Source organism: Anas platyrhynchos, chromosome Z, assembly GCF_047663525.1.
Source record: "Anas platyrhynchos isolate ZD024472 breed Pekin duck chromosome Z, IASCAAS_PekinDuck_T2T, whole genome shotgun sequence".
Classification (NCBI taxonomy): Eukaryota; Metazoa; Chordata; class Aves; order Anseriformes; family Anatidae; genus Anas; species Anas platyrhynchos.
Genome location: NC_092621.1, coordinates 25,923,228 through 25,940,796, shown reverse-complemented (window position 1 = coordinate 25,940,796; position 17,569 = coordinate 25,923,228). Strand labels below are relative to the sequence as shown.

At 42.7% G+C, this 17,569-nt stretch overlaps 1 protein-coding gene across 7 annotated transcripts in view; it reads left to right on the top strand.

Annotated features, from left to right (window-relative positions):
- The first annotated feature begins 11,855 nt into the window (after nucleotides 1-11,855).
- IQGAP2 (IQ motif containing GTPase activating protein 2) overlaps nucleotides 11,856-17,569 on the top strand; it is a 127,417-nt gene continuing 121,703 nt past the window's right edge. For all 7 annotated transcript variants that reach the window (XM_038171489.2, XM_038171486.2, XM_038171484.2 and 4 more), the window contains exon 1: nucleotides 11,856-12,016. In XM_038171489.2, coding sequence (XP_038027417.1) covers nucleotides 11,971-12,016 — 46 coding nt within the window. In that variant the 5' untranslated portion in view covers nucleotides 11,856-11,970. The remainder of the gene's footprint in view (nucleotides 12,017-17,569) is intronic.

Genomic DNA, 17,569 nt, shown 5'->3' with positions numbered 1-17,569 from the left:
TCTGCAATGAATACACATCAGGTGTGATAACAAGCAGAACATCATTCCTGACTACCCACAAAATACTCAGAACAGTGTTTTTTACTCAGTTTGCTCTTTTATGAAAACTCTTTATGTATCTCATCCTTAGTGTCTGTAATAGAAGTAGAATATGCATTGAAAGAAAATGTGGAAGTTAATAAAGTTAAAGAAAGGTAAAAGACAATTTAAAAAGAGTAGAATTTTCTGTGGTTGCAAAAGACAAGGTTTTCCTATAGATAACCATCTGGGATTCACATTTTTAATGCTATATATAATAATATATATTTAGTATATAATTACACAAAATAGACATCTGTTCTTTCACTACATAACTGCACTGCAAGGATGTTTTATTACTGAAACTGTGTGAAAAGCATACTGCCACAAAGTATAATAATCTGTGCATCCAAAAGGCCAATAAGAACTTGTACAGTAAACTCTGGTTCTCCAAGAACTTTGCACCCAGCAAAGGAAAAAAAAAAATAGAGAGAGAAAGAGAGAGAGAGAAAGCAGCACTACAACAGTAGTTCTTTATCACATTTGCTCACTAAGAAACTCTGGAAAGCTTCAATTGATCAAATGTAGTATCTATAAAAAAACTGTCATCTCCATCGTTGTATCAGGAATATATTTCCAAATGTAGATATTTCAGAACAGACAATTAGTTTAACAAATCACACGAGCTTCTTCAGCTGTGTAACCAATAGGGAAAAAATAAGCTACATGTGAATTTAAGATTTTTTTTTTTTTTTTTTTTTTTTGGGGGGGGGGGAGGGGGCGGGCTTATGTAGAGCACTGTCTGCAAAACACAGCAATAAAAGATATATGACTTTGACAGATTTCTTCTATATGTGGTACAGTGAAGAAAAAAACTTTCCTAATTTATTAAGTATAGCCATATGCTGGTTTCTTCTTCTAACAGAGATAAAAGGTTTTATACTTGGGTCTCCTAGTCTCATTCTAGGAAGAAATCAAAATCTTTTGTTCAGACAATAAAAGAACAACCCAAAAGTGAGTGTTGAAGAAGAATTACACATATTCTTCATAGATACCTTTCAGAAACTTCATCTTAAACCTTCATAGTAGGGGAATCTTGTGTCAGCTGAGCTTAGAGCAGTATTGCATATAGAGCATATCACTCTGCATAAAGGACATTTCCGCTTATAGGAGTGCAATTCTTTGATGAATCTTGCAGACTTAAGCATATTCAGATGAAATGGAGAAAAATATACTCCTGGCTGACACAGTTATGCTAGATAAAGGTGACGTTTAATTCAGAGTACTATACAGTTAATTTAGAGCAGTGTTTGTATTTGTGCATGCATATGTGTGTATATGCATTGTGTGAGAGAAGTATGTAGAGAACATGGATGCAAGTATAACACAAGAAGATGCAATTTTGTGGTATGCAGCAACAGGAGACAAAATGTTAAGATACCATGCACATCATCCATATGCCTCTCTTTCTGCTAGGGTGTTATCTAGACTATGATTATTATTAATCCACCACAACTGTAAAGATATACATGTGATATACTAGGCCTATGTGAGATCAGTATCCAGTCCAAACCACTCCTGACAGTAATTAGTCATATCTGAAGCTTTTTTTGCAGCACTAAACCTTGAAAACTGAAAAAAGAAACATGACTCAAAGCTCTTCATATACTGTCCTGATAGTCTAAAGCTGAACTGGAAGTTGTACCATTCTGTATGTTTTCTGGTGTTGCTATACATAAACTTTCATAGGATTCAGGTGAATTCACTCTTTCTGCAGAAAATACACAGGTGGATTTTACATTATGTTACTTTTTGCTCTCGAAGTGGACCTAATTGGTCCAATTAATACTGCAGTAACGAGTGTGTCTTACTTTAGCAGATTGGTGTTACATACGCAAAGGGGCTTGGAAAGACACCAAGAACTGTATTACCGAGAGCTCTCCTTTGTATTTATTAGGGTACTCTGCCTTCTACAAAGGGCCATATGATTCTTCTCAGAAAGCTGTATGCTGTTCCTACATTTAGGCCTGGAGACAGAAGTTGATTCTGCCACCACCAGTAGTAATATCCAAAAAAACCTACATTTGGAAATTCTTTTGCTAACCAATCCAGGCAATGTTTTCAACCTTGGAAAGGAGAAGCCAAACCTGTATCAACCTTACCAATCCTTCAATTAAATTTTGTTTTCCATCAGACAAGCCAGGCGAGCACTTCTAACTACAGAATGGGAAATTGTCAAAGTACCCCTCAAGCAAATCATCCCATGCTGAAAAAATACATGTTGAAGAATCATTAGCTACAAGAATGGAGTGGTTTTCACATTTAAATTACATTTCAATGTTTGCTGTAAACTTTTAAAATGTTGATTGGCTTTTGTCTGGCTTATGATCAGATATAACTTAGGCTACAGATCAAACCTAAATTCTCCTACAGGACTTTACAGTCAAATAGCCTGTTTATTTTTTTATAAAATAATGATAATAGAAAGAGTGGGATGATTGCAGAACAGCAGTGATTTTATAAGTGGTTACAATAGCTCTGAATTGTGAATTTTGCAGTTTGTTGCTTTATAATATATTTGTTTTCTTCCTTATTCATCCTCCAGCACTGACAATTCATTAAATGAGAAGATAAATTCATGTACTAAAGGAACAAAGCAAACACACTTGAAAAGAAGAAAGAAGAGAATGGGAGGGTCGCAATGAGGAATTTGTTGTGTTCTTTTCCTCTTGGAGTTCCCTCTTGTCCTCACCCAAGGAACTCTAAACTGAGACTGAAATCATGTAATATTCACTTGACTATTCTGAGCACTAACACCTAAGGCCACACGTTCCCTTCAGGTGTTCGCCTACCCTCCACTGCCTTTAGACTACGACAACCACAAATGTTACCAGAGAAGGAAAATGGTGTTCTTCAGGACCTGTCTCCTATGAGTCCATACAAACTGCAAACCCCATAACAATGGGAATGTCAAGGAGCTCCTGGCTTTAAATTAAAACATTCTTAGCTTTGCAGTCATGCCAGCTGGTGGACTTTACAGAGAGTAGGAATTAGAAATCAGATAAAACAAAGAGTAATTAACCTTCTCCAGCATCCTGGAAATGATGTCATTAGTGCACTCTTGTATTTGTTCCATCATTTGGCTTTAATGGCTAATTGCACATACTCTTCCAATGGCTTCCTTGCAAACTCCAGAGTCCGCCTACAAACAGTGTTTTTCAGCCTTGGTGGTAGAGCTAGATCATGTGAAAGGAAATCCTCCTGGTATTTAGGATTACATAGCAGTTAGGATCTCTTTTTCCCAGGTTTATTTCCCATCCATCAGGTCTGGAGCCTTGGTGAACTGTTATCTATGCTTTGTTCACCTGCCATTTTATTCATTATGAGTTAAAAAAAAAATTACTGAAAACAAGCTGAGGCCCCTTGAGCATACTCAGCAGCCCAGTTCTCAAGAGTACCAGAGGAGTTTGCCTTTTCAGCCTTTAGGTAGAATCACAGCTTTTTAAATCTGAATAAATGGGTGAATCTAAAAAAATAAAAAATAAAATAAAGCAAAATAAAACAAAACAAAATATTAATATTAATATTAATAGGCCATTAGCTTTAGCAAACATTGAAATGGGACAAAGGAACAGTAAGATACTGTCATACTCTTGAGTTACAGGTATGTCATTATTATACTGCTAGCATGGACTTTAACCTGTCTTTGGAAGGGCTGTTAGACCATGTTTTGCAAGCCACAATACATACAAAATACATAATTGTTAAGGACACTGGAAGAATTTATGGGCACATAGAAACCACGTGTCAGTATTTTACGGCAGAAGCCAGTAGCTACTGAAAACAAAGCTCCACGTTGATACAGTGCAATTTCCAATTTGACCCACGGGTGGAAGAGGAAAAATTATGAATGAAAAAGATCAGGAAAGATCATGTGAACATTATGCTTGCAGAGTTTCAGCTACCATTGCACAGCTGCAGTCTGAGATCATTCACTTGCAGGTAAACTTAGTGCCTGGTGAACGCACACTTTGCAAGTGAAATCTCCTGAGCCAAGGTCCAGTTTACTTCTGCCCACAAGCACGTAGCCCTTCATCTGGGAGAGGGTAACATGGCACAGAGTCACCTGGTCAACTCCAACCAGAGCATTTCCAGGAGCTTTGTATTCTCCAGAAATCTGTTGTCTCCCAGATGAAACATTGCAGATAGAACTGTGGAAGTCTTCCAGCAGTAAGCAGTCACCAAGAAGAGACATTTAACAAGTTACAGAAAATGTCCATTGCCTACCTCCTCCCTGACAGTGCTTTCAATTATCTTGGTGGCTTTTGATCCAGTCGTGAATGCAGACTTCTCTGAAAGGGGTCTGTTGGTGGTCTCCAGGACATGCTCTCCAAATGTGCCTGACACAGGCAGGTTTCCAGACTCCCTCCAGCAAGTCTGGAGCTCTGGGCCTCTCTGCAAATATCGCTGGCATTCCCCAATAAACCAGTGTCAGCATCCCAGGGCTTGCTGTCCCAAGCTTGGGACATGGCTTCAGGTTAATTTTTACATGGAATTTCAGTTGCTGATTTTAATTTTACAGCTGCAACTGTTTTGAGATCTGGTTGTCTGAGGCTTAGAAAATCAGCAAAGCTGCTTCTAGGAAAGGAATTCAAACCGAGGCCATTTTGATTTAAATAAGAGGAGGCTGCTGACCCTTTCTGTGAAGGGTCTTAGATGCTGGAATTAGCTTTCCTCGCTTTGCCTTCTAGAGCTTGAATTTGTCAGTCTTTCAGACACGTTCTTCATTTTTACACTAATGTGAATAATGAGGAGCTTTTCAAAAGACTGGAGCTGTGCCAGTGGAAAAGTGGTGGAAATAAGAAGACCCGAACCAGTCTAGTGGAAATCCATGGGAGTTCAGTCTATGCTTTATCTGTGGGGCAACTGTTGGCAGACAGGAAATAATTGTAGGGTTGCCTTAGCTGTCAGTCTCCTGTAAATGTAGAGCTCCTAGTGCCCTAGTGCCCTGCCCAGAGAGTAATAAATAAATAATACATTAATGAGTGAATAATGCATAGACTTTTAGCAGAGTGGAAACATTGCTAACCACTTGCAACCACAAAAAGACATACAGATGCTGTATTACAGAACCAGCCCCTTCTCCTCCCCCTCTCCCCTCCAAAAGTAATCAACAACAACAACAAAAAACACTGCCACAAACAGACCTAACTTGTGGATAACGTGAGGAAATGATCGAGATTTTTACTTCTGCTACATCCAACCCAGTAAAGAATGCTTTTTGCTGAATCTGCAAACTGCAGACGGGCACAGATGTTCCCTGCTTTCAAACAGTTCTGAATTCATTTTTATGGCTATTCATTATGTCTAGACAAGGAGGGTCACTCCACTCCAAAGTATTCTGTTAAATGAATAAATATTTATTCCAACAGACAAATGGAAAAAGCTCTCTCCTGGCAGAGTCCTTGCAGAAAGATTTCAACCTCTGCCTTGCAAAACTCATGCCACTTCTGCAGGATCCAGGGCATTTGTCCAATACATTTTGAACAAACACTTTTTTTAAAAAAAAAAAAGAAAAAAAATGTTCGAGCAGAGAAACTGGCTTCCTAGGTACCTTGGCAGGTAAGATTTAACCAAGCTTTGTCAGGACTCTAAGTTCAATGGGAAAAACAGAGGAACCCCTCTCCTGATGAGAATGGGCATACACAAATAACCTTAGAAAGGCACCTTAGGAAGGTCTATGATGCAAAAATGAAGTAATTGGTAGTAAATGCTACAAGGTATGGTACAGCACATTACTGTCATCCCGCGACTGCTTCTCACTTTCACCACAGGACACACCACTCATTTATAATTAAGCAGCTCCTTGTGAGCTGAGCTGGCTCCTAAAAATGTCATCTTTTGGGAGCATTAACTCATACCAGTCCCATGACTGAGTTAATGGTGTGGCCCCAATAATAATAACATATGCCAGTATTTACATCAGGCACCTATAGCCACAGTCATGGTTGTAACACATGTTTAAAGTTCTAATTCTATACTGAAGTCCTGCCAGCAAGCTAGTCTCAGGGGCAGTTTTCCTTCCTCCAGGTCTCCATTAAGAAATACTGCAAGTTGTTCCCACACCTAAGCAGGTCATGCACTTTACAGTATCTGAAAGATGCTTCAAGTCAGCCTTGTGCATGAGCTGTTCACCAGTTTGTGCACACAGTGCAGGACCTGGGAAGAATCACTGCCGAATCACAGCATAGCCATCACCAAGGGGTCACTATCTGAAATCAAAAATCCGTGGATTCATGACACTAACTTGGAAATCATAAAGTTTTACTGACAAAAGTGCTGGGAGGTACATGTCTTTTGAATTTTCAGGTCTGTACTTACAGCCTACCTCTCAGAGCACCATGTCTAGGAATGTTCTTTTCCTCAGAACAACATACATTCAGATGCTTATGTACCATCTCTCTTTGGAAACTTCTGCTTTAGAGCAAACAACATGAGTTTTTCAAGCAGTAGAAAGATGAAAGATTCCTGACACTGAAATAATTTCTCCATCGTTTCATTATTCAGGTGTCAGTGCCATGCAAAAAAAAAAAAAAAAAAAAAAGTTATCGTGCACATTTTTATACACTTATATACTTCTGGTTCGTTCATCTGAAATTTTAGCTTTATCAAAGCTACCCACATTTGTTTTCATTCCATCCCATGAACTATTTCTTAAGTTTTTGAAACTGCTTTTTCTATTCCAATTACAAATATGTAAACTGTTATTAATTTTTATGTAGGATGATGACCAACAGGGCTCACTTAGACCTATTTCTGGCTGCTTTTGTTTGCCCTAGAAACCATAACAAAATCTGAGGAATGTATTCTTCCAGGCATTGTGTTTTGTTGATCAGTGTTGCCTTCAGTTTTGTGCCAGTTCTGCTGAGAAGTTAAAGTCACTTCCTTAATTGAAAGGAGCCGATGCTGCTGATATTGAAAAAATGTTTTCAGCACTTCTGCTCTGGGTCTCCATTCCACCCATCTTTTCTTTTTTTTTTTTTTCTTTTTTTTTTCTTTTTTTTTTTTTTTTGCCACGGTATTTGAATTACTTCCACAGCTGACTTTCTTACAGTTGTTTATGGTGTTTCTGACTTGACACATCCTCAGTCTAGCTAAAGCTTAGCCTGCCTTTTAAACAAGAGCTCCTGCTGGGATGACAGACCCTCACGCATTTGAAGGGGACACCGAAGAGAGGAACCACAAGACAGGATCATGCTGTCCAGGCACAAAAGGAAGGGAGCAGAGGCAAGCACTGCTCCTCACTGTTCTTTCATGACCATGGCAGCCACAGCATTGCCATTAAGGCTAGTTGTGCTTTTTTTGTTTGGTTGTTTTGTTTTGTTTTGTTGTTTGTATGTTTGTTTTCTGGGATCTCTGAGGCCAGTTATGTGATTGGTTATTTGTTTACTTGCTTACCTCATGACAATAAAAAATGCATAACAAGGATGTTGTGCTGAGGGATAGGCTGCAGCCCAGCCCAGCTCCCCATGCTAATCCCTGCAGATGATTCCCCTCCGTGCAAGAATTACTGAAGACCATAGTGCTTGCACAGCAGCTGCATGGAGGGCAGTTCCTGTTTTGGTGTTTCTTCATGTTTCCTTGAGCACCTCTTGCTTGAATACCTCTTAACCTTTCTATCTGATTTATAAAAGCTCCGCCTGTGTCCTTTCCACTGCAATTTACCCAAAACTATAAATCCACAACCTACATGGTGCTCCTGCTGGAACACTCATTGGTTTATGGGGAGCAAGTTGTGCTGCCATGAGTCACCCTCCCTTTGAGCGCCTCTGATTTTCTAGCAGCCCATGCAATGAACTTCCTCTTGCATTTGCCCAGGAGGACCCTGGGTATGCTTTCTGCACAGGTAGGAAAAAGTGTGGCCAGATGCTTTTGGTCATGCCACATTGCAATTTGGTCTATACAAGTAGCAGTGTGGCACAGCTTGTTAGATGTTCATTAGCTGCACAAAGCAAACAATTGGAAAAGTTCTTGCAGTACCTGGGAGCCTGTCTGGAGTTAATCTCCTTCCCCATGGTGATGCAGGAACTCTGCCTGCCCTGCCACAGAAGCTGCACTCCCCCCTGCTCACCAGGGTGAACTCAGTCCAGAATTTCTGTCATGTGAAAATTAAAATGCACTCTGCAATGCACTAACAGGAAAAAAATATTTAAATAAAAAAGACCTTTAAAACCAGTAAATGCAGTTTTCCTTTCTGTAGGAAAAATGCCGTCAGACAAGGAGAACAATTTACAAATAAAATAAAGGCATTGTCACAGAAAAAGTGTCATTAAAGCTGCTGTTTCCAACAAAAAGCCTAGTGTCTCTAATTACCTGCATGTACTTGCGTCACTGCTACATAAGCCACCCAAGAATTTCAAATATCAATATCCTTCTCCATCTGAAATCCCTTTGTACACACCAGGACAAGAAGCATGAAGCAGCACAGCATAGGCCACTGCAGCTTTCCTCCCTTTCCTCAGTTTTCTTTCAGACTGGTTCCCTTTTAGATCTGGAGTAGTGCGCAGCTGCCTCTGAAAATACGTCAAGTGGCACCCCTGGTCACACGGGGCTTATTCATGTGCTTGCTCCCCGTGGGTTTGCGAGCTCTGCTTCACTCGCGGGCAGGTGCATAGGTCGGAGCAGGAGGTTTCTTGCCGGCAGGAATGCGGCAAGAAACACCTTACTCACAGCATGATGCCCTTGATAGTGCGCCGAGGACATTGATCTCAAGCTCCATTAAAGGGCCTGGACTGCGAACAGGAAATGTTCGCATTCAAACATTTACTCTAGATAGCTGGCTACAGTGATTTCTTAAGTGCCTGCCTCTTAGTAACCGTAAGAGCCGAGCACTTAGGGACTTAGGAGAGAATACGGGGCCATACCCAGAGGTTTGGTTTGGGCTGACTCAAAGGCTGCAGGTTCTTTGGCAGAGCTGACCATAGCCGGGCGAGCTCAGCGTGCTGCCCCCGCAGCCGGGCTCCCCCCAGGGAGGAGGAGGAGGAGGAGGAAGAGAAGGAGGAAGAAGGGAGGTGCGGGAGGTGTGATTCCCCATGGGATGCACAGCCCCGGCTCCCGGGGCAGGCTGCCCCCTCCGCTTTGTTCCTGCCGGAGGTGTCTAAGCCTTCACGCCGCCAACAGCTGATGGAGTCAGAAAACCGGGGATTAACAAATCCGATGCGAAAGGTCGTGCACAAACCCGCATGGCTACCGCTTATTACTCCAGCACTGTCCCACCTGCCTAACCTCCTGCTGGGAGCACTTGGCTCACGTCCGTGCCTGCTGTTTTGTGAGCATTACGGAGGCTGATGCTGCCAAAAAGCCCTCTTAGTTTCCCCCACTCTGGCCTTTATGTTCAACCCCTGGGTACCCCCTGCTCTCTGCTGGCACTTGCATTTCTAAGAAATAACCCTACCAAGAAAAAAAAAAAAAATGTAGTTTTTCCATGGGATAGATTTGCTGAGTCCCTGTACAGTGACAGTGAGCGTGGGGAGCCTGTGGGGAGGAGGATGGAGAGGACATGTTACAGGTGCTGGAAGACAAGGAAACAAGGCAGTTTTCTCAGCCATGGTGTCAAAGTGTGTGCAGGGGGCACTATGGCCATGCACACCCTTGTTCTTTCAACTACAGTGAATGAGGGAGCAGCACAACACAGCAAAGGCTAAAGAACAAAGAAACTGGGTTGTGAAAGTGTACTTCAATACATTCTTGACGTTGGCTGAGTATAACATTATAAAAATCAGTCAAAATGGTAATTTACAGCAAATAAAATATTTTTAGTCTTTTACTCATATCCACTTTTAACTGAAATGTTTTCCATGTTGGTTTGGGTCTAAGATCAGAAGAAAATATATGGGCGATTGTTTAAAAGATGCTTCAGAAGTGTTCAGAAAGCTGCAGCTCTACCTGTGTCTGCCCTGCATGCCTTTACAGTAAGTCATCACCTTTTGCTTCAGGGAGTTGAGAAAATTAAAATGACCTCAGTAAAGGTAAATTTGTTTCCTGTTGGGTGTCATTTTTCTCCTGTACTCTTCCAGCCCTTTCATCCTGTATAATTTGTATTTTAATTACTACCAGAAATGTCCATTCCCTCCAGCATGTTTTCATCCCTTCATGAGCCATTCCCAGCAATGCTAAAGATGGAACGAACAAAACCAGAGGCCTTGCAAACAACCTGCAGACATCTCTAACCTGTGGAAAAGCTCAAAGGAGGCTCTGTAGAGCTAGCATGGTTTTATTGTGAAACAGAGATGACTGAAACCTGATGGACAGTCTGCAAACACCTGCTGAGAGCTGTCAGGTAAGTGCACACTGTGCACTAAACTACAATAACACACAGGGACTTTGTGTCCCACACGCACTGCAGGACAGGTTATGGCTGTGCATGGACACTGCTTTCACTTTCTGTCTTCCAGCAAACCTTGTGCTGGAGGCTTAGAGGCAGCCTGCGAGGCACAGTGTAACCCTAAAGTGTGCCTCCACCTCCAGCACTGCTCACCTCCAAGTCTGCTCTGGTGCATTTCAGGTGTTGCCCAGGACCCGGTGGCCACCATCCAGCCACAAAATGTGAACATTTGGCCAGAGGCTTTATTGGTCCATTGCCTGAGATGAAGCCATCGCTGAGGGCACCGGGATCACCATGCATGGAAGCCACCAGTGAGGGCATTCACCCTGCTCCCACACCTTGGAAATGAGGGGGAGGCCGACAGGTACATCATGCTCCAAAGGTGCCCCAACTGCACTGCAGATTGTGGTGGTGGCTTCTTGGTACAACAAAAACACTGCTTGTGGAGGGTGAGGGTGTTTCAAATCAGCAAAACTGCAAGTGGGAAACCAAGTTTGGTTTCTCACCCCTCTCCACAGTCTCCTTTCTGCAAAAATGCAAGATGAGAGGTGGCTAAGCTATTTCTACTTGGGGTAGAATTTATTTATTTTTTTATTATTATTTTTCATTGGCTTCACTTGTTTTACTCTTTCTTCCCCCCCCCCGCCCCTTTTTTTTTATTTTTTTGGTTAAAGATTTTTTCCTTTCCCCATTTTGGTGGCTTTTTTTTTTTTATGCTTTCTTTTTATTTTATTTTTTTCTCTTTTTCCTTCCTTTCTTTCTTCTTCAGCATTCTCTTTTCCCCTTTTTTTTCTCTTTTCCTAATACCAGGCTCTCTTTTTTCAATTTTTTTTTTTTTAATATGCTTTCATTGTTTTCTTTCCTTTCATTTTTTTTCCTTTTTTCTTTTTTTTGTAGTTATTTTGGCATTCTTTATTACTCCCTCTTTTTCTTTCTCTCTCTCATTCCCTCTCTCTAACTCTCTCTTTCTCTTTCTTGCTCTCTTTTTCTCCCCCTCCCTATCTTTCTTGGCTTTTGTATTTTCTTTCCTTCTTTCTTTTTCTTTCTCTGTCTCTTCCTTTCTCTCTTTCTCCCTTCTTCTTTCTTTCTCTCTCTTTCTTTCTCTCTTTTTCTCTCTTTTTCTCTCCTTCTTTCTCTCTCTCTCTTTCTTTCTTTCTTTCTCTCTTTCTCTCTCTTTCTTTCTCTCTTTTTCTCTCTTTTTCTTTCTCTCTTTCTTTCTCTCTCTCTCCCTTTCTTTCTCTCTCTCTCCCTCTTTCTTTCTTCTTACGGGTGGGTGGGCTGGGATCTCCCACTCTCCCTCTCCCTCCCTCCCTCCCTCCTTCCCCATACGCCTCCACCCCCCTCTCTCCTCTCCCCCCGACCCTCCGCCCCCCCGTCGCTCCCGTGCGGCGGCGCCCCGCAGCCGTGCGCGGCGCCTCCCCGGGTGGCCGCATCCCCGCTCCCCGCTCCCCGCTCCCCGGTGCCGGCGCGGGGCGGGCGCGGGCGCGGGCGCAGCAAATCAGCGCGGCGCGGCCGGCGCATAAGAAGGGCGGGCGGCAGCGGGCGCCGTCCCTCCCGGCGGCGGCAGGATGCACCATGAGGAGCTGGCGCCCCTGCAGCGGCCCCGCTATGGCTGTGAGTGGGCTCGGGGGGCGGTGGGAGCGGGGGGCGCCAGGGGCCTGCCTGTTGTTCGCCCCCCTCCTTCGCCGGCCTGCTCGTTTTCGTGCTTAAAGAGAGGGTTGAGGGCAAAGAAAAGCAGCCCGGCCGGCTCTGCCGTTGCAGAGCGGCGCTGCGCGCAGCGCTCCGGCTCGCTTTGGGTTTGCTCGCGGCGACCTCCGGCAGGCTTCGGAGCAGGTTTTCGGGCTCCTGTTTTATTGCCTTTTTTATTTTTTTAATCATCGCTGTTATTTTTAACCTGAAGCTTTCTGAGCGGATTGTAGCTATAGTTCCGCGTTTTAACTCCAGGACTTTAGGTTCCTGCTAGAGCTCGGGGTTTTACCTCTGTAGTGCAGCATTGTAGGTATCAGGTTGGGTTGTGACTTCACAACTTCAGACTGCAACTGCAGCTTTCATGTTATAACTTTATAACTTCTGGATTATAACTTCGGAATTTTGGACTGTAGTTTAAAACTTTGCTCTACAATTTTATAACTTTGGATTATAACTTTATAACTTCAGATTACAGCTTGAGTGGGGTGAGAAGCAGTGCAGGTACCAGGCATTTCCTTTCAGACAAGGTGTATTTGTTTCTCCAACCTATATTTTAAAAAAATCCCTGAAGCAGCTTTCCTCCTCCTGCTTGCTGCAGGGCCCTCTCACAGCATTGCTGTGGTTTGCTGGGATCCTGCATGGGCTGTATTTTCTCCTTTGGGCAGAGATGTGTAAGCCCTTGGTTTTGCCATCCTGATAAGAAACGCCTCTGATATTGTAGGCATTGCTAAAAGTGAACATGCAAATTATTTGCAAAGCTCATAGCAATTCTGGCATCCTGTGGTCTGATGAGTAGCTTTCCAGGTTTTAGTACTGCAGCTTTTTTTATAGCCATTTCTGGAAACTTTTTTTTATAGAAGCACAAAAATCTTCAAAAGGCTAGGGGCCACCCCTGCTTCCACCCAGGATAGGTGTGAAAACTGGTGCTTGACAGCAAGACCTTCGGTTTGGAGGATCCTGCACCCTCTTGAACACTTCCCTCTGTTGATGCCCCCCAGGTGGTGCATTCTGTAGACCATGCCCATAGGTTTCATTTTTCATTTGCATTACCTAGTGGGTGTCCCAGAGACCTTTGAAAGCATGCTGATGATGTTTTCTGGAGAAGGTTGCTGAAGGTTAGCACTGATGTTTTCTAGAGCGGCTGCTGGCCATGTATGCTCTGTGTCTATGCTAGCGATGATGAAGTTTGCTTTTGAAGCTAACCTCCCAGTCATCCCAGCCATTGTTTGTGTGGTATGGCAGAGTCCAGTCACGGGAGCAGGGCCTGGGAAGATGTGGTGCTGAGGACAATCTCTGGGCCTCATGGTGATTTGACCTTGTGCTGACGCTTTATCCGTGCATCTGATGTGCAAAAGCTTCTCAAGTGCTAATGGTGTGCCCATCAGGTTTTCAGAAGCATGGGATCTGCTCTGCAGATCTGGTCTGGTTGTGGATTTGTACATGTGGCATTTGCCATAAAGTCCAATATGGTCAAAGAATCTTTGACAAGGAGCAAAAGGCCAATCCTTTAAGCCTTGGTTCCTGGCTGAGCACTATAGTTTATTGATTAAGGTACTGTCCAAGATGACTGGGGTTTTCTTAAGAATCTCACACCCTTATTTATGGTGGGAAAGGATGTCAACAATAAACATGCTCAGTGTCATTTTGAAGATATGGCTTCTTATCTCAGCATTCATGCTTTGCAATGGTAGTTTTGATTTTTTTTTTTTACTGGAGTGATCAGGGAGAACTTGGTGTGTGTTAAGTTGTAGCCACTCTCCCACTGCTTGGCCTTTGGTTCCAAGGCACCAGCAGGTGTGGGTGAGAGCATCCTTCATTGTTTTCCTGATGCTGTCTTCCCTCTGACCAATGCTGTCTGCTTGCATAGGCTTCAGTTGCTTTTCAGTCCTTCCCTGAGTGAGAAGCTGAGGCTGTTGTATCACAGTATCATTTTATTTATTTTTTTTAGATTTTTTTTCCTGCAGGAGCCTTGGAGATGACTTTTTTTTTCCTGTAGGCATGAATAAAGGCTCCTCATATGCTGGGCTGATAATCCATATTTAAAAAATGTGTGTGTGTATATATACACACATACCTGCAAACCATAGCCATTTCTGAGGTGATATCAGAGGTAGGGATGCATGTATTTAATTTCTTAGTTCTAGAAAACCAAATATGCTTTAGCTATGCTGTATTTGCTTGCCATTTTGGAGATAAATAAGAGGGGAAGCATCTTTTTTTTTTAAAAAAAAAAAAAAGGAAGGAAAAAAATGAAAAGGCCCTCCAACTAGAAAACTTAGGCTTGCATTATCTGATGTCTTATGAAACCCAGCAGAAGCTGCAGGTTCTCTATATAACTAAAATTGCCCTTTGGATCATGGGAATACAACATCTATACAGGCTTTCTCATAAGAGTTAATAAGTTGTTCAGGTTAGGCTATCAAATTGCTGAGGCTTCTTGCTCTAGCAAACTAGTACTGTTTTAAACATTTAACCTAACTTGTACTTTTGACTTTGGCTTTAAGCTCCTGGCAGAAGCTGTAGGTTGCTCTGAAGAAGGTTAGCTTTTTACTATGACCCTTCTCTGCTAGGAAGTACGTGAATCAGTCTGCATGGCTGCCAGTAGCACTTCATTTTGATAGCTAGAGAGGAAGATGCATACAAATCTCAGGTACATTTTGTAGCCTGATGGAAACTAGTGTGAGAAAAGCATCTTTGGGTACCTTGGGACCTAATAATACAAAGGGAAAGTAATGGGGTAGACATCCCTAACTTAAACGCCAGCTCTATGTTTCCAGTTTTGCTGATACAGTTACTCGAAGATATGCATCTGGAAAAAATCCTTGTAGCTGATCATTTTCATCTTTAGAGTCAGGAAATAGCTGAATGAAACCAAGCAAGAGGATCCTTTTCCGGTGCTAGCTCAGGGTGAACACTGTACCTTGGAGAAACAAGGCCTCAGGAAAAAAAAGCCTTTGGGCCTTCTCTTTGTCTATCAGTGCCAAACCTTTGTGGCTTCATGGACTGCTTGTTGAAAGGTGCCTCCAACTCTGCATGCTGTCAATTGCCTTAAATAAATAAAGACTTTGTAAAAGGTTTTCTTTGGTGCTGCATTGAGTTTTTCAGTTGTTCATGTCCAGCACAAACTCAAGTGAGATCATATAAGCAGAAGGAAGTAGCTCATGCAGCAGAAACTGTGTTAACAGGCTCAATGCAACTGGATTTATGTAGCTGCTATCCAACCTGGTTACATCTGTTGCCTGACTTATTTCTCAAACCCAACACAATCAATTGCAGTCTTACTGAAGTGCAGAGAACCGGGCCTTGTAATAAAATTCAAAGGATGAGCCATTTCTATGATGAAAATGCCTTTGCCATTGAAGATTATGAATAAGAAAAGTATAATTCTTGGAATTGCCTCCCAGATCAGTTAAATGTGAAGTTTTTTATGCAGGAATACAGCAAATCAGACGGCAGTGTATCCTTGAGGAAAAAGCCTCTTTGCTATCACTTTGAAACCTCAAACCTTGCAGTTTGGTCTGTCTGAAAATTGTGTGAGGTAACAAATACTTACATTTTGTAAGAAATGGCTGAATGGCTTCACGACAGTTCCAGGGATGTAATACAGCTACACTGAGTGAGGCCACAAACATCTGGATTTGGAAAGGATTTCAGGCATTTCCATGCTGAAAGTTTCTGAATTAATGTATCTGTGTTAGTGAGCCCAGATCCCTACAGAATGAGCAGGGGGGGAAATTAGGTACATGAGCAACATCAAACTTGTTGGAAGGGAGGTGTGAAGAGGCATATCAAAGAAATATCAAGCAGACTTATCCTCAAGTCTTATTCCGCTTAGCTTCACTGCATGCTTTGAGGTTTGCAGCTGGCAGTACCCTCCTGCTCTTCTTGTGACGAGAGGTAAAGGAGTCTTCATCTCACCTGTTGAAGTTGGAAAACCAGCTTTATGGGTCTGAGGTGGGTGAATACAGAGGAGACGTGACCTTAGCATCCAGTGAGGATGGTGGTGTTGATGCTACTGATCATCCCTCCCACGGCTGCTTCTTTCTGGTGTTAAGAGAAGAGCAAACAAGCAGCATGAAACACAGAGCTGCCCTGCCTGTGGAGATAGGCGTAGGCTACGTTTCACTTTGGGTTTGCCCTGCCTCTTTATGAAACTGCACCTTAACACAGCAGGATGTGAAAGTTTGCAAAACAGTGACTTTTAGAAAAATGTTGAACTTGAGAATCTATGACTTCTGTGTGTCTGTATTAAGTGCAGGGAAACAAATGGCCATTTTTCAACTGAATAGGAAAAAATCTTTTGGTAAATGTTCCATAGGATTTTTTAAAATGAAAACAGATGGATTTTTAAAGCTTTAAAAAAAGGCTTAACTGTATCCTATGCATATATATTCTGTAGGGTGTATGCTTTCCGTAGCACTTGTGGCTCATGAGAAAGCTTTTCTTTTTTTATTGATGGGCGTAATTTGGCAACCAAACACACTGTTTATCTCTGCTACTCTTTTGTACATTGCTAATAATTAAACTGCTGAATGAGAACTTGAAAAGTTTAACTGCTTTGTTTAACCAAGTGCACATAATTCATTTGGGAGGAGTGGTTCTCTGTGTGCCTTTTGTATGAAGCAGACTCATCTCCCCTGAAGTCTCTTGGTAAAGAAAGGACTAAGCTATGTTAGAGCATGCTTGCAGCTACTTGAGTGCTGTTGAAACAGGAAATATTAATATTGCACTGGAAGCGGGTTTTATAGTGCACACACAAGTGTGCTTATATCAAGTCCAATACTTGAGGCAGGGAGTAGGAAGCAGCAGATTAGCAGCTTGCCTCTTCTGTTGAGAGTGGTGTTTCAATTACATAGTTGTTCCATCTCAAGATTTGCTTGTTACTGTTGCTGCTTCAAGTCTGCTGTGATATACTGGGAATAATCTTACTTGCGTGCTGGGAAAAAAATGCCTGACAGTGATAGACAGGGCTGGCAGGTCATACTTCACTGGGATGATAAGCAAGCTGTGCTCAGCTCCTCACAGCAAATGATTAACCTGCTCTGTTTGCTTCACTTGGTCCGGCTGTTTTGGTGATTTTTTTTGGAGCAGATATCCTTGAACTGTTCCTGCAGAACCAAGCTGTGGGCATGGGGTGGGGAGGAAGCAGTGCCCACCCTGTGACCTGCTGGAGATGAAGCAGGGAGGAATGCCCCATCGGGGCACCATGCTTGTTGATGCCCAGCAGTGAGATGGGCTGGGACACGAGGTGGGCCCTGCACATCTCTCTGGGTGGATCAGTACTTCCTGCACCTTAGAGCTTGTGCTTGCCTTTAGAAAACCACCGTCATCTAGTGAAGGGTGCCAACTATGCTTTGAGTAGTGTTAACCACAGGATATGCACTGCTGTAGTGTCACAGCTGGGGGAAGGGAGAGGCAGGTGTGTGCTGGTGGCCAGGGGTATCCTGCTCTATGGGGTGACAGGCTGGTGGCAGCAGG